The sequence below is a fragment of the Diaphorina citri genome, unplaced genomic scaffold, assembly GCF_000475195.1.
Source record: "Diaphorina citri unplaced genomic scaffold, Diaci psyllid genome assembly version 1.1 scaffold257, whole genome shotgun sequence".
Taxonomy (NCBI): domain Eukaryota; kingdom Metazoa; phylum Arthropoda; class Insecta; order Hemiptera; family Psyllidae; genus Diaphorina; species Diaphorina citri.
This window is the reverse complement of record NW_007377694.1, coordinates 83,630-110,773: the sequence shown is the minus strand read 5'-3', so window position 1 is coordinate 110,773 and position 27,144 is coordinate 83,630. Positions and strand designations below refer to the sequence as shown.

Sequence of the window (27,144 nt, the reverse complement as noted above, 5' to 3'; positions counted from 1 at the left end):
AGATAGTAATAGGTCTAAGATAAAGATAGGTTCCGAACTTGTAGAAAATAATAAAAAATACGGTCGCGCTGCGCGCTCCCTATTAGCTGCATACTTAGTTATCAAACTAAAAACATAAACGAAAGTACGAAACTCAAAATGTTGGTCGAGAGCCGAACATTTCTCCCGCAGTCTCTGCACTCTGTGTATTTCTTATGGAGATTTTAGCGAACGAAAATTGATCATATCTCAGGATCGGTTTAGATTTTCGCAAAATCCTTTCTTATTGCACACCTAGACCATAAAAGGAATATTCCTACCAAACTTCAGCTTTCTAGGTGTTGTGGTTCAGGAGATAGAGCGATCAGTGTGTGAAATATGAATGAGTGAATGGATCTTGATTTTATAAGATAGTAATAGGTCTAAGATAAGATAGGTTAAAGTGTTAATTACACGCTACTTAACGGATCATGATCTCAACTAAAGATACGGAAGATACCCATGTGATAGTCAGAACTGCTGTTTTGCTTCGTAAGAAAATCACTGTAATTATTAACAAACTCATGTGTAGATAAATTAGATACTAAGTATCTTTAATTAACCCAAAGGCTAGAGTCGCTAGAGGGTGCAGAATCGATTCTCGGTGAGGTATGAAGATTCAAGCCCACGGTCATATTATTTAAAGTTCCAATTAACACGATTAAATGTCAAAGATGGCAGAGATTGTATACAGGGCGAACACGAAAAATTCAGTTAGTTTATAAAGTCTGATGGTTAGAAAATTTTCGCCCTGACCGGGATTCAAACCCAGCACCTCCGGGTTGAGAGTCAGTGACCACTCGGTCAAAGATGGCAGAGATTGTATACAGGGCGAACACGAAAAATTCAGTTAGTTTATAAAGTCTGATGGTTAGAAAATTTTCGCCCTGAGCGGGATTCAAACCCAGCACCTCCGGGTTGAGAGTCAGTGACCACTCAGCCACAGAGATGGGCGTACTTATTAATTACTTTTGATATGCAGAGTATTTGATAATCACCAACAAGTGACCAGACAAAGTGGAAGAAAAAGAGGAAACAGGGAAAAATCATCAGGAACATTTTGGTGGATGTGCAAAATTTACCATCGAACCCTCCAACCGAGTTTATATTATCCACTACCTATCTACTTTAAGTTCAATGGATTACCTTTTCCATTTCATTTTTTCCCATATTGAAAGAAAAAAACATGTATTTAAATATTACGTGTCGATGTCGTATCAATGCTTTTCAAGGAAGGCAGCTACATTGAGAATGGATTAAAGAGTGTACAAAGTGGGAAACACAACACTCTACTGCAATTACAAAAAAAGTTATACGGGAAAATCTCGTTGTTGTACCTGACTCTAGGGTTGTACAAGTACGTTAAGCAACCCGCGTTGTGGGTAGAGGACAAGGGTTTTCACAATTTTAATTAACAATTAGGGGCAAAATACGGGTTTGCTCTCTCTTGAGCTCTTGACGTCCGCCTTACCGCCACTAATCGAGCGCCATATGTTGCATCACCAAATGCTCATTTCACGTTTGAAGAAGACAGTAAAACTGTAAAGGACGACTTAATTACTTAAAGCTTGGTTGTCAGATTAGACAAAATTAGAATTCTTATGTTTCCCCCTGAAGCGTCTACGTCTAATTAATCCTTCGTTATGACAAAGTGGGAAACACAACACTCTACTGCAATTACAAAAAAAGTTATACGGGAAAATCTCGTTGTTGTACCTGACTCTAGGGTTGTACGAGTACGTTAAGCAACCCGCGTTGTGGGTAGAGGACAAGCGTTTTCACAATTTTAATTAACAATACCTTAACTCCACCGAGGTAGTTTCCCTGTTGACAAAATCTCGCCATCATAATCTCTTCTCTACTTGGCTATACTCGTACTGTTATTTGTGCGTTAACGTTAAATATTGTAAAATGCAATATGTGCATAATGGAACGTAAAGCCATTTGTCATCCACTTCATATGCATACGTGATATAAGGTATTACCTACTCATTGCTAGATTATTACCGATGTTTCTACCCACATTTTCCTATATTCGGATTCTAAATGCTATCACATACATAATATTTGCGTGAGTTTTGTTCTAATTCACTTAAGCTGCGTAAATGACAAAGTAGAAAATTTCAATTTTGTGTATAGGCACTTCGTACTAAAAGTTTTATGGCTTAGCCACAAACCCTCCGATATTGTGAGCTCATAGGGCCCTTACCCTTACCAAACACTCGATTGGCGTTAGCTCTCATCTCTTGAGGTGGGCGGGGAAGAAAACGGCCATTTAGCTAAATAGTTTGGAGGGGCAACTGCCTCAAAAGATGGATTAAGTTTATACGAATCCCTATATTATAGCTTCAAGGGTAGCGCGTCTGCCTTGTAAGCGCCAGGTTGCGGGTTAGATTCCTGTCCGGGGCGGATTGTAACCTAAATAGATACGGTTCATTCTCGGAACGGCTGGCTTCCTTCGACCCTATCTTCCTTCTCTCTTCGCGTTCTTGACGATAAGACCTCAACAGTTACAGTTCCCTCTATCAGAAGTCAAACATAAAAAGAGGACCTTAGTCTTACTGACCTAAAGTAACCAACAAAAAAATTCACCCCATCTGACCTTAGTTCGCAAATTGGAGCAAAATGTAATTATGTTCCTCCGGGGTTTATTGGTCAAATTAGATCTCCAATGTATTATTTTAAAACCTAATTAATATCATTACTAGACTCTTTTTTAGTAAACTAATTCTTAATATTCGACTTTACCGGTTGGAACAAATAATGAAATTACCATGTTATGTTAATTTTTGGTTAATTAACGTTAGGTATAACTATTCTAACCAGGTAGGTATGCTCTGTCGGTACCACGTAATGAAATTATGGCTCAGGAAAAAAATGTTCAGGGATGCAGTCAAGCCTGTAAACATTTTTGGAATTGAATTATAACGTTTGGATGCTTTCTGGATTACCATAACTACGTTAGTAGCATTAGAACACAGGATCGCACCAGAAAAAAACTTATCTAAGTTTTCTTTTAGTACGTACGACACGAACTTTTTTATGCAGGAAAAGCGCAACCGCACACTTTGCTGCAGCACTTACGTTACGTGATTTGAAAAAGCGCGGGGAAAAAAAGCGCCCCAAAAGACGCGCAACGAAAAAGTTCGCGTACGGACATGGTTTATCCCTCTCTTGTTACGCAGTAAAAGATTCAACATGTTTGATTTGAATGCGCGTCATTTAGTGTAAGATCAGCGCTCATGCATGTTTATTATTAATAAATCACGGCAAACATCGCAAAAGGCGCGTGCCTTTGACGTACCTTTAAGGACGCAAAGGTTTGAAGCTTTTCAAGTTCATTTTTTATATGTATAAAATGTTATATTTCGTGATCAGCCCTTCTCTAAGGCATTTTTAAAGATGAAAAGTTAAAATGTCAAGTGTCTGCGTTTTATTTACTTTCAGTGGGTTGTATGTGTTTTCTATTAATTTTATGTGTATCTAGTAGGTATATAACATAAGGCATTTTTAAAGATGAAAAGTTAAAATGTCAAGTGTCTGCGTTTTATTTACTTTCAGTGGGTTGTATGTGTTTTCTATTAATTTTGTGTGTATCTAGTAGGTATAACAGGAGCAAAGTATTCTTTGTTTTCATTTTTGTTAGGGAGTTGTACACAAATTGGAGGTATTTGTACAATTTTATTGTACGTAGGTATGCTGACAATAATCGCGGAATTTTTAACAGCACTACAGAAATAGCTGATTTTTGTCCCAAGACTTTGTTTTTCCTTCCTAAAATCATCTTACCAAGTCTCTGTTTTGCTTTGCTCAATTGCTATAATTTCGTTACGGCCCTCATAACTCATAAGTTGGATGATTTCCATAATACCTTGATACACAGGAAACATAATGAATTCTTTTCAAAGTCTGACAACTATCGGTCTGATTTTCCGTCTGGAAAATCCAAAGTCCATCAGGCTTCCCCGAAATTTGATTCTCGTCACGCCTGAGCAAATTTTAAGCGATTCAACCACTGGAGTGAGCAAGAAATGCGAGCATACCTGTGTTCCATACCTTGATAATAGCTAGACTTTGTTAATTTGCTACTATAGGTACTTATTCTCTTATTCATTCACTCATTAGCCTTCAACTTTGTAAATTTCTACATTTTGCCGGTAACTATAGGGTGTTTCGGAAGTTTTTACATCTAGTGGTGTTAGAAACCCCTTAGGCAGTTCGCACACGGATCGTAATGGATTCGAAAATGATGAGTGATGAGTTTTTCTCGAATAAATTAATAAATTTATTAGTAATTTAGAATTGATTACCAGAGATGAAAAGGTTGTGGGAAAATGCCACTGGCAAACTTATCTTACTTTAAAATTGCTCTCCTGCTAAATTTAAATGATATCTAAGTATACGAGTTGGTACCTAAACCTAACTAAAAACCCGAAAGATTTTCTTACCTAGTAATTTGATGAGTTTAGGAGTTTTTACCTTCTTTTTTCTTCCTCTTCTTATAATTATTTCTGTATGTATACAGGGTGTTCAACCTCAAAGTGCCCCATAGGATATTAACCCGTAAAATCAGTTTTTTGCCCCATAAAACTCCCCAATACATTTTTTGAGTCCACTAAGCATTATTGGCGCCAAGTGCATAAAAATATGCACTTGGCGCAAGTGCATATTTTTAAAAGGCGGATCTGCAATGTTTTTTGGGTGTTTTCGGTCCATTGTGAGCGGAAGTGTCATACAGCCAAAATTCCCCGAAAAAAAACGCGTGTCACGCGTATCTGTACTGATTAATCGAACCGATCGAACGTGTAAATTAATTACATACATTGCAATACAGACGGGCAAAATTTGACGCACGGCAAAATTTGATGAATTCTGCATTTAATGTCGAATTTAAGTGCTGACGTGCAGATAATTGATCTCACCTCAACACATTAATACTTTTTGCACACTAATACATCACACTAATTTTATTTTAATATCAGTTATCTGTAGATAATGTATATGTCTACCTCACGGGATTTTGGCTTGTGTCTACAATTTAGATGGCTGACTGATGGCCTGAGGCCCATTTCAGGAAGTAATGGCTCCAGTGCCCTATACATATCACCAAAGTATGGAAAATGATCTTTCAAGTGTCAATTCAATAGTCGATGAAAAAGTAGAATTTTGAATCTGGACGAATTAAATCAAAATATTGAATTGTAATTATTACTTTTCCATACTTTGGTGATTATAGGGGATAGAATGTAGTTCATTTATGAAAGCTATTTTTACCCACATGCTACCTATAACCCCCCAGAAAGTTACTCGTTTGTGAATACAGTTTGAGATCGTCCATCTTCGCCTAGTAATGTTTTATTGTGACATGTTGATCTTAGAATAAATTCATGGATAAACCGGAAAATCGGCTGATTTTTCTTTATATAGGAAATAGCAAGCAAGGTACCGGCCGGTGGCGCTGTATGGTTTACCTTCATCTAAAATAGTTGTATTAGGAGAGTAGATATAGTTGAGAAGCTATAGCCAATCTTTGCAAGCATAGGCACACCCCGTTCATACCTAAAAACTATAAACGATCGTAATTACTCAATTAGATTACTACGGGTACAATATTCAGTTGTTATACCCACTGGTACTTACCGGAAACATGTTATCAATGAGAGACTAAACATCGAATCAGACAATTGCAGAAAAATTTGTAACAAACGGAAACAATGGATCATGTGATTATTATGTTTATGTTTACCTACTCGACTCGTAACTAATGTAACTAGTGTATTATGCATGGGTTACTGGTAGTCTCTAGTGATGACATTGTTAGACAGAAAGAAAAGTTGATACTCAAAATACATCGAATCAGACAATTGCAGAAAAATTTGTAACAAACGGAAACAATGGATCATGTGATTATTATGTTTATGTTTACCTACTCGACTCGTAACTAATGTAACTAGTGTATTATGCATGGGTTACTGGTAGTCTCTAGTGATGACATTGTTAGACAGAAAGCAAAATTGATACTCAAAATGTTTTCATTTTATTTTCTGGGGGGACGGTCACCCATCCGAATACCAACCACGCTCAACGTCACTTAACTTCAGTGATTGGTTGTGAAGCCGTATATTCGATTTGCTAATCAACTTTTTTCCTCTTCTTACATATAAATCCAACAATATCGTGATCGAATTTCTTTATAATTAGGTAGTTTGTCAGTTAAAATATGAGTAGTCAGTACTGCGTTCGTAGAATCACCATGAACCATTTCTTGAAGACAAAGGAAAAAATACCTTCATTTTTGAAGTACAGAAATCTTCTCCACACAATCTGTCTTTAACTTCTGACTATTACCTATATGGAAAAAGAAAAAAAAAGTAAGAAGGTTCCAAATAAAATAATTGCAAAGTTGTGTTCTAAAGTTCTTTAGATTCTATTTTAAATCACGGCAAACAAGTTTGTTGCAGTGACAGTGTTTGAATTCTAGTACTGCCCTTGTCAGATTCTTCATGCAGTTTTGTTTTTGTCTTCAGACATTCAGTCTCGTGTCTAGCATTTCTCAAATCCCGCTTGATATACTACGCTAAATTTTATGACATGACTTGGACTCGAACCACCAACCTCCAGATTCAAAGTCCACCGAGCTAACCACTACACCACTGAGATTGGTCTATTTCAATATCTATTTCACACTCTAATGGACGAAAACTTTTGGGGCTCCCTATGTATAATTTCCCCACTAGAAACAGAACTCAGCTCTCTGAAAATTTGGAGTGTTTGCATCTATTTACGAGAACACGAAATTAAATTTGCTGAAATTTGATGGAAAAGTGTGAGAGTGAAGAGGGGGAGGGCTGAAAATTTACGGTAGCATTTTCAGTGGCGGTATTACATTGAATACTGAACCCAAAATTAGTCTAATTAGGTAATTTTATTAGTCAACCTAATGACCAACCTTATTGTGGTGGGTACCGTGGTGGATTTCGGATCTGGAGATTAGTGTTTCGAGTCCGAGTCAAGTCGTAAATTTAGCACAGTGTATGTCGCATGTCCTTAAATATTATGTGTAGTGTTTTCAGGTGTTACACCTATTTAACTAGAGCATCACAATAAGAAACATAACTTTGAGCTCCCCTACTAAATATTTTCTTAACTCAACCCCTGACACAAAATAAACCCACGCAGTTTTTTTCTTTTAAGAGGTAACTCTTAAGCTGTAACTCTCTATTTTAAATCACGGCAAACAAGTTTGTTGCAGTGACAGTGTTTGAATTCTAGTACTGCCCTTGTCAGATTCTTCATGCAGTTTTGTCTTCAGACATTCAGTCTCGTGTCTAGCATTTCTCAAAGAGTCATTTTGGACTTCTGCCCGATTAAATAATGGTTTAAAACAGATAAGGGTCGTTCTCGGAACGGTTGACTTTCTACTATCTTGTCCTAAGCAATTCCTAATCCACGCCTTTTTAAGTCATTGGTCTAGTCCGGAATTTGTCAGCTATCTGTTATAGTTTTGGGTTAGGGACTGTTGTTACAGTTTTCTCTCTGTCAAACCTCTTGAAAAATATAATAAAAAGTTCGTGAGATAACTACAAAAGTTGTAAAGAAGAGCTCTCCGCTTTACCACAAAATAGGTAATTCATGATTTAATTTTTGATAGTTTGTCAACCCTAGGTCATTACCTTATGAATCAAGTAGACTACCTAATACCTATGTAATGTTCATAGTATTCTGTGGTCTGTGGCTTTGCTCGTAAATAATTCACGTTTCTATTTAATTAGTTTTTGATTCCCAAGGTGGCAAATTTAAGGACCTCTCAGGATAATTACAGGGTTACTGACCCTGATTGAATGCTACCGAATCTTGTTTACGTTAACTCCTGTATCGGTGTAGTGAGTAGGTCTGTAACCTGGATAATCTGGATATAGAATTATAGAGAGAAACTAATTATATATTTTTACTAATAGGTATAATATAATTGTTGCTGCCAAATTTATCGGTTTTTAAATCAGCATATTGCTAATATAAGACTGTAGACCTGAGGGTTAGAGATCTAGATACTGACTAACATTTTCAATTCCTCACACGGTATTTCTCTCTCAATATGTCCTCAGACAAAATGGGTGCCGACACCGTATCCAACTCAACAGCTACGCCGTCCAATGAGAAGCCTCCGTCATCTCCAGTAACCACTAATGAAGATCCAATCAGCAACGCCATAGGAGAATTCGGCCGGTGGCAATTCCAACTTACAGTCCTTCTATCCCTGCTCAATATTCCGTGTACTTGGCACATCTTTGCGCTCACATTCCAGGCGGCAGATCAAAACTTCTGGTGCGCCCAGACAGATAATTTCGATCACATTTCGTTTCCGGAGTGGATTAATATCAGCGGAGTATTTACTCGGGATGTAAGTGTATCCTGAGGGAAGTCGTAGAGCAAATACAGGAAATGCCGGGAGAGGGTGTGCGAAACTTAGTCGGGATATTAAACTGCATCAGAACTACATTATTACTTTGTTTTTTATTTATTTTTGTACCTTTAGGGGTTTGTACAGGTATGGCTAGAAAATAATAAGACAGAGAAAATTAATATAAGTACCCACCAATCTATACTAAATATGAAAATTCAATAGGTAGGTACCTATACCTACCTCAAGAAATGCCTGGAATAAGTACCTAGGTAACGTATTCTTAAGTACTTTTTGTCTCTTATTTTATGATTTACCTATTTCTCCAATAAATTTCATTTCAGGACGAGAAGTTTGGTTACAATCCTTGCGCTATCAAGGACTTGGACTACAGTCAATCCTATCATGACCTCTTACTAGAAAGTGAAAATGTCACCACAACACGACCTTGTCAGAAATGGCTGTATGATACGAACAACTTTGGAGACACTATCATTAGTGAGGTAGGTCCATCATGTGCTACTATTGACTGAACCAAGTGAGGTCTCTTTAACAGCGTTTACACTATAGAACAGTGCTTCTCAAAGTTGTTGCCAATGCAGCACAGTTTTCAAAACTCCGATCTTTCCACGGCAACCCCCCCTTACGTCATAACTTTTGAACGTTAGCTAATCCGATGTTGATGAAATTAGCTAAAAATGTTAGAGGTTAGAGGACTCCATAGCTCGGGTGGGATTGAACCCTTGCCCTTCTGATTACCAGGTCTTGACCACGAGAGAGAGAGAGAGAGAGAGATTGAAAGTAAGAGGTACATAGAGCGAGATAGGAGGTAACAGCAGAGTCGAGAGAGAGAGAGAGAGAGAGAAACATAGAGAGAGATTAGTACGAGACAAGTTCAAAGGAAGCGCAAAGGAGAGAGTGAAAGAGAGAGGGAGAGTAAGCGAGAGGGAGGGAGAGAGAAAGAGGTACATAGAGTGAGATAGGAGTTTTTCCCTTTTTTTTTTTTTTTTTTTTTTTTTAACGGTCTATAAACAACAATTCAACACCCTGGCTGGACACTACCACCACCAACAACGACGAAAATCTCGACCAAGACCAATGAACAAACCATGGTCCAATTATTACTACGTGTAAGCATTAGCACGTACTTACGTAGGTGCTTACTCTTGAATACCTACCTGTTCAGTAGAACCACGATTATTTCAACTAATTGGGACCGAGGGTAGTTGAAATTATCGAGGTTCTGTATAAAAGTTGAAATAATCGAAATTCCAATGTAAACAATGTAAATGGGGCCAAATTTAGTGGTACAAAATATATATAAGAAATACCCTTTTATTTTGAAATGAAATAAAACAAACTAAGAAACAAACAAAAAAAACACGTCTTCGATATTGTTTTCTTCGTCATTAGTCTCATTATTTGAACACTTTCAATGATCTCTTCCTCTGATAAAGTCGGATTTCCTTGAAAGATAGGGAAAAAACCCGATTTTTGGAATTTAAATAGTAGAGAGTTCATATAATGGAGGTTGAAATAATCGAGGTTCTACTGTACTCATATACGTCTTGCTCTTGAGTTCATTTGCGTATTCATCCAGAGTCAATTGTACCATAGGCTCGTTACTCGTTATATTCAAGTGTTTCTCAACGTGCAGAACTGTCCAAAGCAATCTTCTCATTCAAATAGCAATCAATAGCAATGATATTTTCTTGTTTGGAAGTTTGGGGTATTTCGATTTTCTCATCATATATTTTCTTGTCTTTCCTATAAACTATAAATTATTTTTTTTTCTATCAGCTATTTAGTATGAAATGAGCACTTGATGTAAGTAATATCATTTGACAAACGCCTGAATTAGTTTGTCATCGAGGGCGCAGCAGCAATCATCATAGCAAAATACCTATATCACATATTTACTAACATAGGATAAGGGTTGAGTTGAGTAGGTACCCCATGCATAATATATGCTGGCTAAGCTTCGAGATACTCCCTCCCCCAACTAAATAGATACGGTCCTGTGTAACCGTAATACATGAAAAATGGAAGATTTTCTCCCCACGTACCAAAAAGATAGAAAGGGCTGCAAAGCAGCGCCAGCGCAGCAACTTGACCATAGTGTGGGCCACAACGGACCAGAAACCACACGTTGGCCAGTTCTGGTCTGATGTCTAGCTTAATCTGCATCTACCTATCATGACGGCACGGAGAAATCTACATACATGAATAATTAATCTAAAGTCTAGAACACCCATCATCACCCATCACCATCAGTATAAGAAACTCACTCGTTATCAGAGCTTTTTACTTTCCTTATCCTCTAGGAAGGAAAGTAATGTAATCGGGTCAAATTTTAGAAGGTCAGTTTTTAGTGTGAAAACACGTTTTGAGGTCCCTAGAGCCTAAAAACAAAGTTTCAGCAATTGGTCCATGTGTGTGTCTGACTGTCCGTCTGTCTGTAAACAAAATATCTCGAGAACGGTAAGAGCTAGAGACTAGAAATTTGGTACGTAGGCCACAAATGTGACAAGGATGCAACACACCCAAATAAGCATCATTCGGTAGGATAAGGAAAGTCGTGTGATGTTCATACCATATTTTTGTTCATGAAAATGGAAATGCAAATGAACAGCCAGAGTCCCATAGTTATGAAATGCAGTCAGATTTCGACGTTCAATTATCCAAGCTTTATACAGGACAATCGAACCTGGATGATACAGGCTCAAGGTACCAACTATTTTTCCCTTAATTAGAGAGGTTTTTTTTCTTTTTCTCGATTAAAAATATTATCGATTAGGGTAGAGAAGTAACATTTTCTTAGTTTGCTCATTTATAGAGGTACAAGAAATTAAACAAGGGTAACCTACGGAGAGACAGCATAAAACTCTTCTTTTTAAGCTTGATCTCATTTAAAAAGTTTTTTGAACATTGAACAAGACCTCAAAACTTTTTTGAGCCGTTTTCTCCAGGTTTGATTGTATAAAGAAGAGTTTAATATTTGCTTTTGCGACATAATCCTTGAGCCTACTTAAAAGCTTAAAATTTTAGAGCGTTACTCAACGTCAGGGCAACAACATTGACCTTGAGACGTTAAATGTACTAGTTCCCCACGAAACACTGTTGTTAAGCTACATTGTGCGTGGTCAGTATCTGGATGACGACCGTCGCGTTGGTATCTGATTCTGGTTGTTTCGCGTGCACTCAGCCTCGTGTAGATTATTTGAAGTTCCAGCCAAAAAGACGCGATGGCACATGTGACCTTATCAGGCACATGTAACCTTAAAATGGTTATTCATGCCAAAAAGTGCGTGAAAATCATGAAATAAAATTGATTGCACTCTTGTTGGTCTCTCTTCGTTTCTCCTTTTGGCATGGTGTCGAATGAGTGTTCCTGCACCTACATCCATAATTTCTGTAAACTGTCCTTAGTTGTGTTATTTTTCCTTCTGTAGCTTTTATAGGTATTACTCAACTAATCTCTAACTATACACGTTCCTTTAATTTATAATCAGATAGGCGTAGCTCAAAGATTCCCTCAAAATGATGTACCTATGTCGTTTTCTTTGTAAAACTTAAGGAGTGGGGATAGTCGTTAGTGAAATAGGGTCCTCCTCTGCTAGCCACTTACGCTCAGACTGTCCGACAGACCCAGGTTTCACAGACCGTAGTCTGTCAGACGTGTCGTAAAATGTCTGTGGCGAAAAAAGCTTCAGACCTCAGACCCAGGTCTGACAGGCGCGTCTGAGCGTGAGTGTCTTGCTTAACCTACATCTTTTGACAGAGTGTTTTCAAATACAGTAGAACCTCGATGTACAGTTTTTATGTTATTATTTTATTTATTAATACCTATATTATTACTAATAATATTTTTTTCTTTTTACCACACTAGGTTCAGAGGTAGGTACAGCCTGTCGATTAAATTGTCAACCTTAAAAGGTTTCACAATATTACGACCAACTATTCGTATTAGGTGTAGGTACCTACCTTCTTGTAACGCCACAACTATAATCGCTACTCACTTAAACGTAGGTACAAATCGGTTCTTAGTGACATAGTGAGCACCAATAGGCAATAGGTCAGAGGGAGAGCTGATAAATCAACTTTTTGTAGCTTTTGTTGATGTTGGCATAATGGGACATGGGATTTTTTAGACTGGGTGATTTTTTTTTCCTGACAACCTTTTGAAAGCGCTCTTTTTATTTCGTCTTCTCCTCTTTTTTCTTCGTCTTCTTCTTCCTCTTCTTTTTCTACTACTTCACTGTCTTCTTCTCAAGTGTCAATATGGTAATTTTTATACACCCTAATCTCTGAGGTTGAAAATTTCATTATCCAAGTACCTACATTACATACTTTAGATCAGGATTTACATTTAGGTCCTAAATCCTAATCTGAAGTCTCCTAATCTGAACTAAAACCTAAAATTTAGGTAATTTAGGGAGGATATGAATGAGCCGTGTATGTGTCCATTACAATGGGTAGGTCTTCATTTGTCTACCTGGGTGTGTTGGTTGTCAATTCAATAACAGTCATAACTTTAGGTATTATTCTCGAGTTCATATTACTTGAACATTAATGTGTTGATTTATCCTTCAAATGAACTTAAGTAAAAAAGATAACATATTGTGTGATTGTAAATATGGGAGCGCATGGCTAGAAGGCATTTGAATACAAATCTTCATTCCGACCTCCATAACTTGCTCTACAATACCAACTGTTTTTATGGTCTTGAAATTTAATACTCTAATTTCATTTTCGCTCATACCACCTATTCACAAAACACCGCCAAGGCAAAGTTAATACGAATAAGTTTTAGTGGCGTTTTTCCCACAAACTTGACTTCTATTATAATAGTTCTAATGCAATTTGTTAGGAATGGATAGAGCTAAGAAACCAAGCTCTCAAATTTCCACTTGGGCGGTGCAGCGCATCTACAAGGGCGGGGCAGATCACATCAGAGATTTGACTTTGTCTGATTAGGTAACTCTACATTTCTTACAAATAGCTTTCGTCTAAGTAATTTTTATTGTCGTCACCGGGATTCAAGCAACAATCCCACGGTTAACGAATCCTATACGTATACTTTTTATGAATTCTGCTAAGGCTATAAAAATATTTGCAAAATGCTAAGTGCAAATGGTGTGTTTCCACTCGCTCGGCATTTGTCGAACAAACCAAAACAGACAAAGTTATCTTCAGAATTAGGATCCGATTTATCTCTTAAAACTTGTATGAATTTGTTCTTTCCTCCTATCTATCAGTTCCTTCTTGAAATCCCCATGAACATAAAGAATATGGTATGGTGTCCATAATCAATATGAGTTAAATGAATACGTTTAATAAAATATGTATTAATCAATGCTTCAAATCCATTCTTCGCTCTTTGAAAGCTCTGACAACTTGCTGTCAAGGTATTGGACTGACCAAGGAAATCTTGCCTGACGGTTTTGAGTAATGGTTACCCGAGTATCTATTGTTATTTAGCAATCAATAAGTTGTCAGATTTAAACAGGAAGGTTAAGGTCAGGTAAAAATTATAAAATTGAAAGGTGTTAATCAAGAGGGTTCTTGAAACGAAATCGAGGTTTGACTAACAGAGTAAACCAGTTCTAAAGTTTTGATTTCTATTGAAAGTTTTGGAAGTGGGAGGAGTAATTTTCATAATTTCTCTTTTGCGGTCAAAGTTCGATATAATTATGTTGATAATAAGATTCTACTGAAATTCAAATTCGGTCCCTTAAATTGAACTAGGTACCAGACAGCCTCTTAAAGATGGATAATATCAGTTGAAAAAAAAACTTATTTTTAAGGAAAAAAGTGGAGATGCTCACATTTTTTTATTTTTTAGACGAAAATGCCTCAAGCTTCTTGACAAGTGATGGGTTTTTTTATTGTAGTCTATATAGTCGTCTAGAAACGATAGCATTTGTAACAATGCCAAAACGTCCATCCTCTAGGATAGTAATTTGAAGAAAAAATCCCAAGTAGGTAGGTACAGCTTGCTTCTAAATTTCTAAAACATACCTAGAAACACCTAAAACGCTAAAAATACTTCTAAACATTAAAAAATAATCAGGATAATAGAGAGCTCAGTAAAAAATAATGCTTACGATAGATACACATTAATGGAACCAAATGTGATAAGTACTTTATGAGTTTATGCTGACGCTGACAGCTAGGAGGTATATATAAAGAGGCACAAAATATCAACTATTGCGATACTTATTGTGATATTTTCATATTTCCGTGATCTTTTGAAAAAAAAAATCCTCATCATAACTCCTGATAATGACACATGTGCGTATCAAAATTTGTGAAAATCAGTTTTCCCAAGCATTAAAAATTGATTACTAAGAGGATCTAGTGAATTCTAGTAGATATTTAACAAGCACAAAATGTCAAAATACTGCGTCGCATCAGTGAGATTTCCATGACCTTTCAAGGAAAATCCTCCCATAATGATGCAACACATAAATGTCATATTTGCAGATCAGTTTTCCTCCATCCCTAATCAAGTAGTTTTATCCCGGTTGATTACATATCCCGTAATGAGCCAACATGTTCTCTTTTATGACATGTTCTCTTTTATGACTTTTGAAAAACAAATTATGTTAATACCTAATTAGAAAAACTAATTCACGTTAATACCTATAATTATTATAAACATAGTTTTAGTTTACCCATGTTAATCTTTGTTTTTTTCTTGCCTTGACATTTCAGGTTCGGTAGAAAACGAGCTTTAATGGGATCCTTGGTGTGTCAATTAGTTCTAGGAGCTGGTGTAGCGGCATCTCCATGGTTTGAAGGATACCTGGTGCTCAGAGCAATGCTGGGATTTGTCTGTGTCAGCATTGTATTCAGTGGGTTTGTCCTTTGTAAGTAAACCAATCTTAAGGACTTCATTCTTCTCCTTTTTCTTCGTCTTCTTCTTGGAAAAAATCGATAGAGGGAACTGCTAAGATCTTATGGTCCCGAAAGCAAAGAGAGAAGAAAACTGGATAAGAGAAAGCCGAGAGGTCCCGGGTTCGATTCCTGGCGTGGTCGAAATTTTTTGGCTCTGTGAAGTTCGGGGTGCAATCAGCCTCGTGAGGACAATTGAGTAGCTACTTCAATCGAATAGAGACCAGTGGCAGCATTACCAGTGTAAAAAGATTATTAAAATATCGAAATTGATTGCAAAAGAAGCACTTAGTAATGCTGTGATCTGTGATATCCACAAAAATTGCGAAAAAGCTCTGCTTTACCACAAAGAATTCATGATTTGATTTTCGATATTTCTTCGACCCGTTTCAACAAAAATGTTGTTTTGTTTGTTTCACAGGTATGGAAATCGTGGGAGGCAAATGGCTAACGATTGCAGGTATTTCGTACTTATTTCCTGTGCCCCTGGGATATATTGCTATCTCGGGCATCGCTTATTACATTCATAGTTGGAGGATACTCCAATGGGTCATTACAGCACCTACCATTATCTTCTTGATCCTTTGGTGGTAAGTTCTTTTCATTTCCTTCATTTCAAGAACATCGATTTGAAAGGAAGTTCTTTTCATTTTCTTCATTTAAAAATAATCAATTTGAACCATTCATCAAAATAATTCCATCAGCTGGTTCCCTCCGAAGTTTCCCTCAGGATAGCTGGCGCTCGGAGGTGGTACGAAGGAACTCAACTGAGTGTCTTCCGGTAAAGGGAATGACAATGATTAGAGGCCTTTGAGGGCCGAAACGACCTCAAATTTTTCAATTTGGACCAATACTCATCTGAGTAAAAGTGACAATAAAAAGATGGTATACTTCAATAGCATGAAGCTTATTTTATGAAGAGACTAAAGGGTCTGAAGTTGTGGTTATACACAGATAGTTATACACAGAGGTTATACACAGTGGTTATACCCACTCTGAGGCTTAGGTGTAGGCGCAACTGCCCCAAAAGATGGCTTTGCTTAAAAGGGTCTGAAGACTTTGAACTTTTAATGTTCCAAAATTGATTGATTGATTTTTTTTTTGTACTAATATTTCTGGTCATCTACCCATCGCGCATCGATAACTATTGATTCTGTTTCCAGGTGTATTCCAGAATCTCCGAGGTGGCTTCTTACAATGGGTAAAACTGAGGAAGCTATGGAGGTGTTGAAAGATGCTGCAAGGTTTAACGATAAAACTTTGCCCGCTAATACGGACAAACTTCTAAAACAGGTACCTACGTCTTTACTGGAATTTGTTTTACTCTCTTGTGGTCATATTGCAACAAAATAGAAAAATTCAATTTGTTGGGTTGATTAGGGACTAAACTTTTTTGAGTTTCATGGAGGTATATATAAAGAGGCACAAAATATCAACTATTGCGATACTTATTGTGATATTTTCATATTTCCGTGATCTTTTGTGAGTTTCATTTGGATCACGTTAGAAAACTTTAAATGATAGGTTGTTTCTTTCTTCCTTCTGCCGTATTCCTTCATTCTTTCACTTATGTGATGAGTTTCATTTGGATCACGTTAGAAAACTTTAAATGATAGGTTGTTTCTTTCTTCCTTCTGCCGTATTCCTTCATTCTTTCACTTATTTGATCTTTCTTTCTTTCTTAAATCCGACCATTTGGCGTCAGTTTTCTTCTTTTTCTTCTCGATGAAACCTTTCCAATTCTATACCTTGTTTCAAACCTTACCTTCTGTACCTTTTTTCTTTGTTATTATTATTATTTATTAATGAAATTCTTCTGTTATTTTTCAGAGTGTATCTTCGATGAAAGAAGACAGTGGGAAGAAGGTGGAAGTTCTAGATCTGTGGAGAACCCCCCTGATGAGACTCATATCTTGCGTTCAGTATGTGGTGTGGTTCTCCGTCTATTTGGTGTACTATGGGCTGGTACTCAACCTGTCCAACATTGGTGGTGATGTGTACGTCAATACTGTCATTTCAGGTGAGTCGTCTGTCACAGAGATACTTGGCACAAATATTTAGGCAACGAATTTTTTATTACAATTTTCATCAGTAAATGATTTCTTCAAAATAAATTGATCCCAAGGGTAAGGTAAACCTAAACCCTTGACAATTGGAGTGTGTCTGAAGGCATGTGATGTGTTCCAATCCACTCGACCCCAACTTTGGTTTTTTGCACTTCGTGTTAAGCTTTTGTCAGGTTTTTGTCTTAAAATCCTTTGAAATCGTGTTTTCAAATCGGTTCTTATGATGTTTGTATCATCTACTCAAAATTGTTCACACATTTGAAAATCATCTGAGAGAAATTCGCGATCAAATCACACTCGCTCATTTCCACGACCATTTCAATCTTTTCGACATTTATTCCCAGGACTTATTCTATCGCTTCCACCTCTTCAAGTTTCATTTCCACTTCTTCTACCTCTTCGAGTTTTGTTTCCACGACTTTTTCAATCTTTTTGACTTGTATTCCCGGGGCTTAATCTATCACTTTCATCTCTTCAAGTTTCAATTCCACGACTTTATCTACCTCTTCAATTCTATGTTTTCACGACCTTTCTACCTCTTGTGTTCCAGGTATTGTAGAAATTCCCGCCATAGCGATGAGCATTTTGATTTTGCTCAAGATGGGTAGGAGAAGGCCTCTATGTCTTACAACTATGGCGGCGGGGGTGGCTTGTCTTGTCACTCTGGCTTTTCCCCAAGGTAAGTGTGTGTTCTATTTTTATAACATCACTCTTTATTGAGGAAATAACTTACATATTGGTTTATAAACAAAATTACTTGTTAGTGTTAGGTACCCTTTAAATTATACATAGGTATAACTACCTACCAATAGCGTATTTTTAAACTCTACCCATTCTAGCATATTTTTAAAATAATTCAATGAAAAAAACATAGGGACAAAATTGCATTTGTACCTACCTTCTTTACAAATCCTTTCCACAGAAATGCTAGAATATTATCAGATAAAAAAATTTGTGGAGTGCTAACTCTTATGACCGCCTGTTTATTACGTGAGTATGCAATATGCAACGAATAGCTACCTAATTTTTATTGAATCCTCTCTGCGTCCCTCTCTCCCTCCATAGGTACCTATTGGGTTTTCCATATTATTTCCACCACATTACTCCAAACAATAAAGATTCTTGTGAATAATCTTTTTACTCGTAGTTAGAAAATTAAGAATGTTGTGTTACAGGTGGTTAACAATAATCATGTTGTGTTACAGGTAGTTAACAATAATCATATTGTGTTATAGGTAGCTGGATGACAATATCTCTCGCCATGATAGGCAAGTTTGCCATCTCTTCCTCTAACGTAGTGATGCCTGTGTATACAGCTGAGTTATTCCCGACCAAAATGAGAAACCTGGGAGTGGGAGCATCTAGTGTTCCTGCTGGGGTTGCTTTGATTTTGATTCCCTACTTGTGGGATATGGTAAATAGTTTTACCTAACGCTAGCTGTAAATTATTATTGGATACTAGGTACTTGTGTTTTTCTACTCCGACTCGAGTTTCGCCTATAATAGGCGAAACTCGAGTCGGAGTAGAAAAACACAAGTACCTAGTATCCAATAATAATAAAAACGGTAAGAATAATGTTAATACATAGGATGTCTAATATAAACCTAACAAATAATCGCTAGCTGTAAAATAATAGATTTTTTAGAAGAGGTTGATAGAGGGAACTGTACGCTCTGAAGCTTAGGTGTAGGGGCAAACAGTCCTAAAAGTTGGTTTAAGCTTATACCAATTTACGAGGGAGCTATAACTGCTAAGGTCTTATCGTCCTGAAAGCAAAGAGAGAAAGAAGACAGGATAGGAGAAAGCCAGCCGTTCCGAGAATGAACATTATCCATTCAGGATGAAATACGCCCCCGGCCGGTATCAAACCCTCGATCCAGCGCTTACTCGTACAAGGCAGTCGCGGTACCTTACAGTTGTTTCATTGCTACGAAATAAAATCGGAGAAGAAGCCTTTGTTAGGGAACAGAACTTATAGGTATCTAGCTATCTAGTCTTTTTATTTAATGTTATAAAATTAATAAAGATTTTCAACTTCAAGGTTTCTTCTTTTTGTTTCAGGAATTTTTCCACATTCATTTCCCCATGGTACTCCTGGGTGTCAGTGGAATTGTTGGAGGATTATCCGTACTACTCTTGCCAGACACAACTGGATTGTCCACCGAAGTCAACTAAGAATTTGTCCTGTAAATTAGCAGTTCCCTCCTTTTAAACTAAATTCCTTTCTTTTTTTTCTCAAATCTCAACATAATTCCTTTATATTAAACCGAAAAATTTCTTTCTTCAAAAATTCCGACTTGGGTCATTTTCTCGGTCGAAAAATAAACCTTAATTTACAATAGATATAAATAATGGTAATAAATAGGCTGAGAACTGCTAATACAAGGAGACTGTACAAACTTTTTACTTTCTATTACCCACCTATATTTAGGGTAATGGAAAAGCATTGTATTTATTGAATTAGGTACGAGGAGTAGGGAGTAGGGTGATATGCAGGCATATTCCGAGGTAAATATAGAATTAGATATTTTTTTATTATTTTATACTTAAAGCTTCTTTTTTTTTTAACCTATAGATCTTTGGGAATAGTTTCCTTTATTGTTAAAATATTTCAAGTATTTATAGAAATTATATGTATGTTTATGCAGTTACCTAAATAATATGTACTTAAAAAGTTAATTTGTAGTTCTTTTTCAAAGACGAATGTATTATTCTGTGAGGTCGAACTTTTTTTTAAATAAAGGTGTTCTAGTTAATTTTCTGAATGCGATTGTGAATTATTTTAAAATAATAGTAAAGGATTTACCATCTTTTACAATTATTTTAATGATTATTCAGTACAAAACAAGAGAAATCAGTCCCACCGGAGTACGCACCTTATAATCCAAAAAATATCGGAGAAGTTTGCCCGGAAAAAATAGGCTAACTTAAGATTAAAAAAAAAAAAAACTAAATTAAAATATACCTATTACCTTTGCGTTATTAATTTTTATAATTTTCATTGTGCTTTTCAGGTAGGTAAGTATTGGTGAAGCGAAACTCTGGTGCTGAATAACGGCCAAACCGTACCTTCTGGAAACAGGGCCCAGCGAACTATTTTTGAGTTTTTCGATATTATATCGTTCAATAGCGGAGCGGCCGAACCGTGCATTTCTTGAAACCCGGCCCGGGGACACTTATGATCGTCATAAATTTTATTAAGATCGCTTTGGGCGTTTGGGCAAAATCTAGAAATTTCCTATTATCTTTCGGACACAAAAAGTCAAATCCTACCTACCAACAAACATGGACTCTGCTGGGAGTCCGGTGTGCAAGCCTAGTCTGATATGATAAACAAAGAAAAAGACGAAAAAAATCATTAATAAATTAAATAATATATTTTTTTCCATACAATATGTTTATGACAAAATAATATTAATACAAAGTCACAAGTCAAATGAGAGTATTAACGTAATTGGGTGATGTGATAAAAATGATTTTCGTTCAATTCCTTCGAATATCTTTTTATATACATAGGAATAAAATGAAAAATAAAAATACAAGTGTATTCGAAAGTTGGAAGATATTTTTGACCTTTTGTTGCTGGAACTAAATTGGGCACATTAATGACAGAAAAAGATCATTCAAGTAAGATCCTACCAAAAATTTCATTAATTTTTTAAAGACTTGTTAAGAAAACTAACATCATAGTAAAGTTGAGATATTCAATTTTGAATTTATTATTATAATAGGTAGGTATTATACCCTTTTTTCACAGGCTACATCAACCGATTTTGCGTGAATTTAAAGTATTCAATTTTTTCTTGCTTATCACCTAACACTACATTGAGTATTTTTTCTTTTAATCTTAAATAGCAAATTACTATTTTTATGGGTAGGTACGTACACTATGAAATGACCTTATATCTCTACACGTCTACAAATTTCAATTCACATTTTTCAGTTTCCCCTTACTTCTTACTCGTTCACAGCAATAACAACTGTTTTTGCATACTTCATTACTGGTTATTCGGGTTGAGAATGATTAAGTCCCAACATACCAGGCTCTTTTTTCCGTATTTTCATGTTGGATATGAAGACAACTTTTAAAAAAGTAAAAATAAATTTTGGCCCTGACCCAGTCTATGTACACTAATAATAAAATTTTCTCCATAAAAATACATCTTCTATTAAACAAAAGTTCGAATAGTTATCAAAGAATCAAATTGAAGTACTTACGTTAAACATTTGGTCACCTCTTAGTTTTGGATCCCGACAGATGATTTGGTGCGTCTGCAAAGGCAACTTTGAGTCGATAGGCCTCTGCTACCAGAACACCAATATCATGATCACTCCAGTTTGAAGTGGGTAAATTCTGTAACATGAGCATAAGACCTTGGAAATCTCTTTCACGGAGTAATTTTTGGCGCCAGTGCAGTAAGAAGGCAGCACACACATAAAGCTGGAAGGCTGCAAAATCATCAGATTCAGCTAGATAAGTATCCCATAGACGAATAGAACAACGCAATGGTACCTCCCTAGTGAGCAAGTTATTCATCCAGCGGAAAGAGAACTGCAAATAATCTACTCCATGCTTCAACAGATGATTATGCAAGTTGGTGTCAATTCTTTGGATCAGATCTTTCAGTTGGTTTACTTTCTGTTGAATACCCAACTGAGCAAAGATATAATTATCTTGAATTCCATCTAAAAACTTGGAAAGACAACAGAATGAGTCTGCCTCAATAATATCTCGTTGCTCCTTGGGTAATGTACTTAGATCCAACTGTTCTAAATCAGTTCCAACAGGGAGAAATTCTTGAAGGAAAACTACAAAGAAAGGAGTTACTAAATCATTAATTCCTTGCACATAACCCGAAGCAGGGTGACGGATTGCCCAGATGAATAAAATTCGTTCAAACATTTCCTGTACAAGTTTCTGTTGGAATAACATCATTAGAGGACTCATCCTAGGAATATCAATGTGAATTTGTCTGTAGATATCCTGATATGTCTCATCTCTGTCTGTATCATAGTACTGCTTTACAAATACCCAGTACTCTGTCCTCTTCCTTTCCAGTACTTGCTGACGTCGTTCAGAGCTAGTAGGAAGATAACCAGCCAGTAGTCTCCATGCATCTGGTCTTACTTGATTAGGAATTCCAGACCATGCTAGACTTCTCAGCTCTTCTAGATTGAGTAGATTTAAATTCAACAAAGCATTGAACTTGGCAATCTTACTACTCTCACTCTCATTGACTTTGCTATTTCTAGATGAGGAACTAGTTTCAAATTGTTTGGTCTTGTGATTATTAATAACATTGAGAGCTGCAGACTGTGCTACTTTCTTTGATATGTTTACATTGGGGCTGCAAAACTCATCATCATCTATAACCCAAGCATCACTAATACTAGCCTGGTATGCTTGGAATGAACTATTGGCATTACTTTGAGATGAGGAAGAGAAAACGGATTTCTTAGGACTTGGGCGGCCAGGTACATTGTGAGAATTCTTTTTCCAAAATCCCTTGTTATCATTGACAACCATACTTTGGTCATTCATTTCTTTTATGGGTGGATTTCCACTTCTGAATGATACATGACTCTTACTTCTGCATCTGTAACAAGAAAATAAAATGAAATTGAAACACAAGTCTATGAGCAATTATAAGTAACCAAATACCAGGTAACTGAGAAATATTAGGTATTATGCTATTTGCTATTGTAAGTATATATTATGCTCTAAAAAACTCTCCACTTCACAAACCACCTCACAAAGAAAAAAAAGCTCCATATTAAAGCTTGAAGTTTGAGGTCCTGATGATGCTGGGATTTAGAACACGGACAATTGAACACAATACATCTTAGGTAAATAAATTGAGGTTTTTCAATTTTTAAACAAATTTATTTAATTGAGTAGTTTTTCTGACAAAATTGGTTTCAACACACCCATCACAAGAAAATAATTTGAAATATTAGGATAAGCTGATTTGAGTAATTTAGAGAGCCTGTAAGTAAGAGCTGGCAATAAATATTATTATATTACACAAGTTAGCTTGTGCAAGAGACTTACTGTGGGTCTTCCTGTGTGTATAAACACAATTAATTTTTTGTGTAAACCAACTTGAACAATATTTATCAACACTGAACACTTAGGTTAAGTCTGGGGTCTACCTCATCATATTACAAATGGGTGTTACTTCATTCACAGAGACTATGCCACAGCAATGTCAGGTGGTAGACCCCAGCCTTACTGTAATAAAGTTCTGTAATTATTATAAAGCAATGGCAATGAAAAAGAAAGCTCCTGTTTGTGTTTAACCAAACCTTTTAAAAATTTGTGACAGCTTCTTTTTATAGCAATTTTTCATTGTTGTGGCTTCTGTACTAGTACCTTCCTCTCTCTAGATCTACTCAAATCAATGTTAGCTATAAATGATAAAGCTCTGGAAACAGGCACCAGGGGGTCTTTTGATAATGTTTTTTTGAAATTATTTCCTGAATAATATTGGTTGTTGGTTGACTGTCAATAATTATTTCATAATAAAATGTACATACAGTTTCTCTGGAGTGCAGTAAATGATAACTATAGGGTACCTTTCGGTAATTATGCATAAGTCACATCTGTGGAAAAGAAAAGCTCCTTTTAGTATTTAACCTAACCCTATAACACTAATCACTGCTCTAATTGTGAAAACTCTTTCTTGCATTTAACCTAACCCTATAATAACACCGGTCACTGATTGTTTGTGCCAGTTCCTTTGGTAGCAATATTCCACGGACGTGACTTCTGCACAAGCTATCTTTCTACCTATTATATAACTGTGACTTGAGAGTGGGGGCTATTTGAAAATACCAATCAGTAGGCTACCTGCTTGGGTGTTGACCACTGGTCCACTATGGTTAGCTGTTAGCTTGGGTTGATTGAGCTTAGCCCTATTCTAGGTAGGTACCTCCAGCTACCTCATTACTTTATCATCTGCTGATACCTTGAGCTTAGCCCTATTCTAGGTAGGTACCTCCAGCAACCTCATTACTTTATCATCTGCTGATATCTATCCTATGTATCTTTGAGGTAGGTTGGTAATTAATGTGTGTACATAGTACAAACACTGAATTAACATAGGTAAATTATACTTACTATATAGATGAGCGCTATCATTATGCAGGCGAGTCAAGGTCACAGCTCATACAATTTCAGGCGTAATCAATTAAAATTCAATGGCAGAAACGAAGAACCCATCTGAAAAATCAAAAAACCGAGAAGAAAGGGCGAGTAAAAATTTTCAGATAATTTTTTAAATGATAAAAAATACCTACTTCAAAAACTCCACTGACGACGTCATTGAAATTATTTTTATTTACAATTCACTGATGTGAAGTTATCAACGACAACAAAATCACAGAAGCAACGAAATTATTGAGGGTGTGACGAAAATCTTATGAGAAATTCTGAAAAGAGAGAAAAATTTCCCGCATCTCTCCTCTGGGAAAAAAAATCCCACACACAACAAAAAGGACACAAAACGATCTTGCGAACGACGCTGCTCTAATTGTGAAAACTCCTTCTTGCATTTAACCTAACCCTATAATAACACTGGTCACTGCTTGTTTGTGCCAGTTCCTTTGGTACTTTTGGTAGCAATATTCCATGGACATGACTTCTGCACAAGCTATCTTTCTACTTATTATAAAACTGTGACTTGAGAGTGGGGGCTATTTGAAAATACCAATCAGTAGGCTACCTGCTCGGGTGTTGACCACTGGTCCACTATAGTTAGCTTGGGTTGATTGAGCTTAGCCCTATTCTAGGTAGGTACCTCCAGCAACCTCATTACTTTATCATCTGCTGATATCTATCCTATGTATCTTTGAGGTAAGTTGGTAATTAATGTGTGTACATAGTACAAACACTGAAACATAGGTAAATTATACTTACTATGTAGATGAGCGCTATCATTATGCAGGCGAGTCAAGGTCACAGCTCATACAATTTCAGGCGTAATCAATTAAAATTCAATGGCAGAAACGAAGAACCCATCTGAAAAATCAAAAAATCGAGAAGAAAGGGCGAGTAAAAATTTTCAGTATTATTTTTTAAATGATAAAAAAATACCACTGGTCACTGCTCATTTGTGCGTTTAACCTAACCCTAACCTAACACTGGTTACTGCTCATTTGTGCGTTTAACCTAATCCTAACCTAACACTGGTCACTGCTCATTTGTGCGTTTAACCTAACCCTAACCTAACACTGGTTACTGCTCATTTGTGCGTTTAACCTAATCCTAACCTAACACTGGTCACTGCTCATTTGTGCGTTTAACCTAACCCTAACCTAACACTGGTTACTGCTCATTTGTGCGTTTAACCTAATCCTAACCTAACACTGGTCACTGCTCATTTGTGCGTTTAACCTAACCCTAACCTAACACTGGTTACTGCTCATTTGTGCGTTTAACCTAATCCTAACCTAACACTGGTCACTGCTCATTTGTGCGTTTAACCTAACCCTAACCTAACACTGGTTACTGCTCATTTGTGCGTTTAACCTAATCCTAACCTAACACTGGTCACTGCTCATTTGTGCGTTTAACCTAACCCTAACCTAACACTGGTTACTGCTCATTTGTGCGTTTAACCTAATCCTAACCTAACACTAGTCACTGCTCATTTGTGCGTTTAACCTAACCCTAACCTATTTTTATGTTGGCGAATAAGAAAATTAATTTTTTTCATCTTTGTGTTGGTCAACATGGCGATAAGGTAAGATTTCCGTACGGATTTTGTTCCCTCGTATGGTAATGTACGGTAATACACCTGTAAACACTGAAAAGATGGCCGCTGTGCTTGTCAGAGTTGTTCGTTCTTCGTTGTTAGAAAGTTAGAAGTATCGTTGATCGCGGAAATAAGATTTCAAAAGTCGTTTTTTAAGTGCTAATCAATAAAATATGTGAATTTTTTAACTTTGCTATTTTAAAAACTTGTCAAGGAACACTCCTAAAGCAAGTATCTTCCCTCTTATACACAGATTTTCTAATGTCTCACGGACGCGCCTAAGATTTCAAAGTTCGTTTCTTAAGTGCTAATCAATTAAAATTATGTGACTTTTTTTACTTCGCGCCTTTTAAAACTTCACTAGGAACACTCCTAAAGCAAGTATCTTCCCTCTTATAAACGGATTTTTGTAATGTCCCATTGACGCGCCTTATGCACAACTACCGAAAGGGACACTGAAGTTAAGCTACATAGGTATATCGATCGCGTTCGATTTCCAGATGAGTGTTTGTCTTTACCTATCTCAAGTCTCAACATCAGACATCAGTCTTGAAGCTCAGCTAATGTGAGGTGAGTGTTACTGAGACCTATATTTATTGTTTGAGAAGTTCTTCCTTGCTCATCTCAATCAATCTATCTGCTCTTAATACTCTACCACTGTTTACAACCCCTAAATAGTTGTAGGTAGGTACCTATTCTTCAAATTAATCTGTAGTTCAATATGAAACCCTCCACTTTATACTTGGCCTGGACAAGCCTCTTTCTTCCTCCCATCACAAGAAAATAATTTGAAATATTAGGATAAGCTGATTTGAGTAATTTAGAGAGCCTGTAAGTAAGAGCTGGCAATAAAAAAAACACAAGTTAGCTTGTGCAAGAGACTTACTGTGGGTCTTCCTGTGTGTATAAACACAATTAATTTTTTGTGTAAACCAACTTGAACAATATTTATCAACACTGAACACTTAGGTTAAGTCTGGGGTCTACCTCATCATATTACAAATG

General features: G+C 36.5%; 2 protein-coding genes across 3 annotated transcripts; one reads left to right on the top strand and one right to left on the bottom strand.

The window, feature by feature from the left end:
- The first annotated feature begins 8,099 nt into the window (after positions 1 to 8,099).
- On the top strand, positions 8,100 to 20,354 carry LOC103506728 (organic cation transporter protein-like). Its single transcript, XM_026821701.1, has 9 exons — positions 8,100 to 8,419; positions 8,764 to 8,937; positions 15,132 to 15,291; positions 15,738 to 15,906; positions 16,480 to 16,609; positions 17,147 to 17,336; positions 17,933 to 18,061; positions 18,618 to 18,796; positions 19,445 to 20,354. Exons 1-9 carry the CDS (start codon positions 8,114 to 8,116, stop codon positions 19,556 to 19,558), a joined length of 1,551 nt encoding a protein of 516 aa, XP_026677502.1. The 5' UTR covers positions 8,100 to 8,113; the 3' UTR covers positions 19,559 to 20,354.
- A 384-nt stretch (positions 20,355 to 20,738) lies between these two features.
- LOC103506719 (TBC1 domain family member 22B) lies at positions 20,739 to 25,473 on the bottom strand. Of its 2 annotated transcripts, none has more exons than XM_008471120.3 (2): positions 25,302 to 25,473; positions 20,739 to 22,980 (listed from the first exon to the last, which is right to left on the bottom strand). In XM_008471120.3, the coding sequence occupies exon 2, from the start codon at positions 22,923 to 22,925 to the stop codon at positions 21,615 to 21,617; it is 1,311 nt and encodes a 436-aa protein (XP_008469342.1). In that variant the 5' UTR covers positions 22,926 to 22,980; positions 25,302 to 25,473; the 3' UTR covers positions 20,739 to 21,614. The 2 variants fall into 2 exon arrangements, with proteins under 2 accessions (XP_008469342.1, XP_026677510.1); XM_026821709.1 differs by lacking the exon at positions 25,302 to 25,473 and adding an exon at positions 24,504 to 24,715.
- Positions 25,474 to 27,144: the final 1,671 nt, after the last annotated feature.

Coding starts and splice junctions, on each gene's coding strand:
- LOC103506728 (XM_026821701.1), top strand. CDS start 8,114: ATGTCCTCAGACAAAATGGGTGCCGACACCGTATCCAACTCAACAGCT. Junction 16,610..17,146: donor CGGACAAACTTCTAAAACAG/GTACCTACGTCT, acceptor GTTATTTTTCAG/AGTGTATCTTCGATGAAAGA. Junction 17,337..17,932: donor CGTCAATACTGTCATTTCAG/GTGAGTCGTCTG, acceptor CTTGTGTTCCAG/GTATTGTAGAAATTCCCGCC.
- LOC103506719 (XM_008471120.3), bottom strand. CDS start 22,925: ATGAATGACCAAAGTATGGTTGTCAATGATAACAAGGGATTTTGGAAA.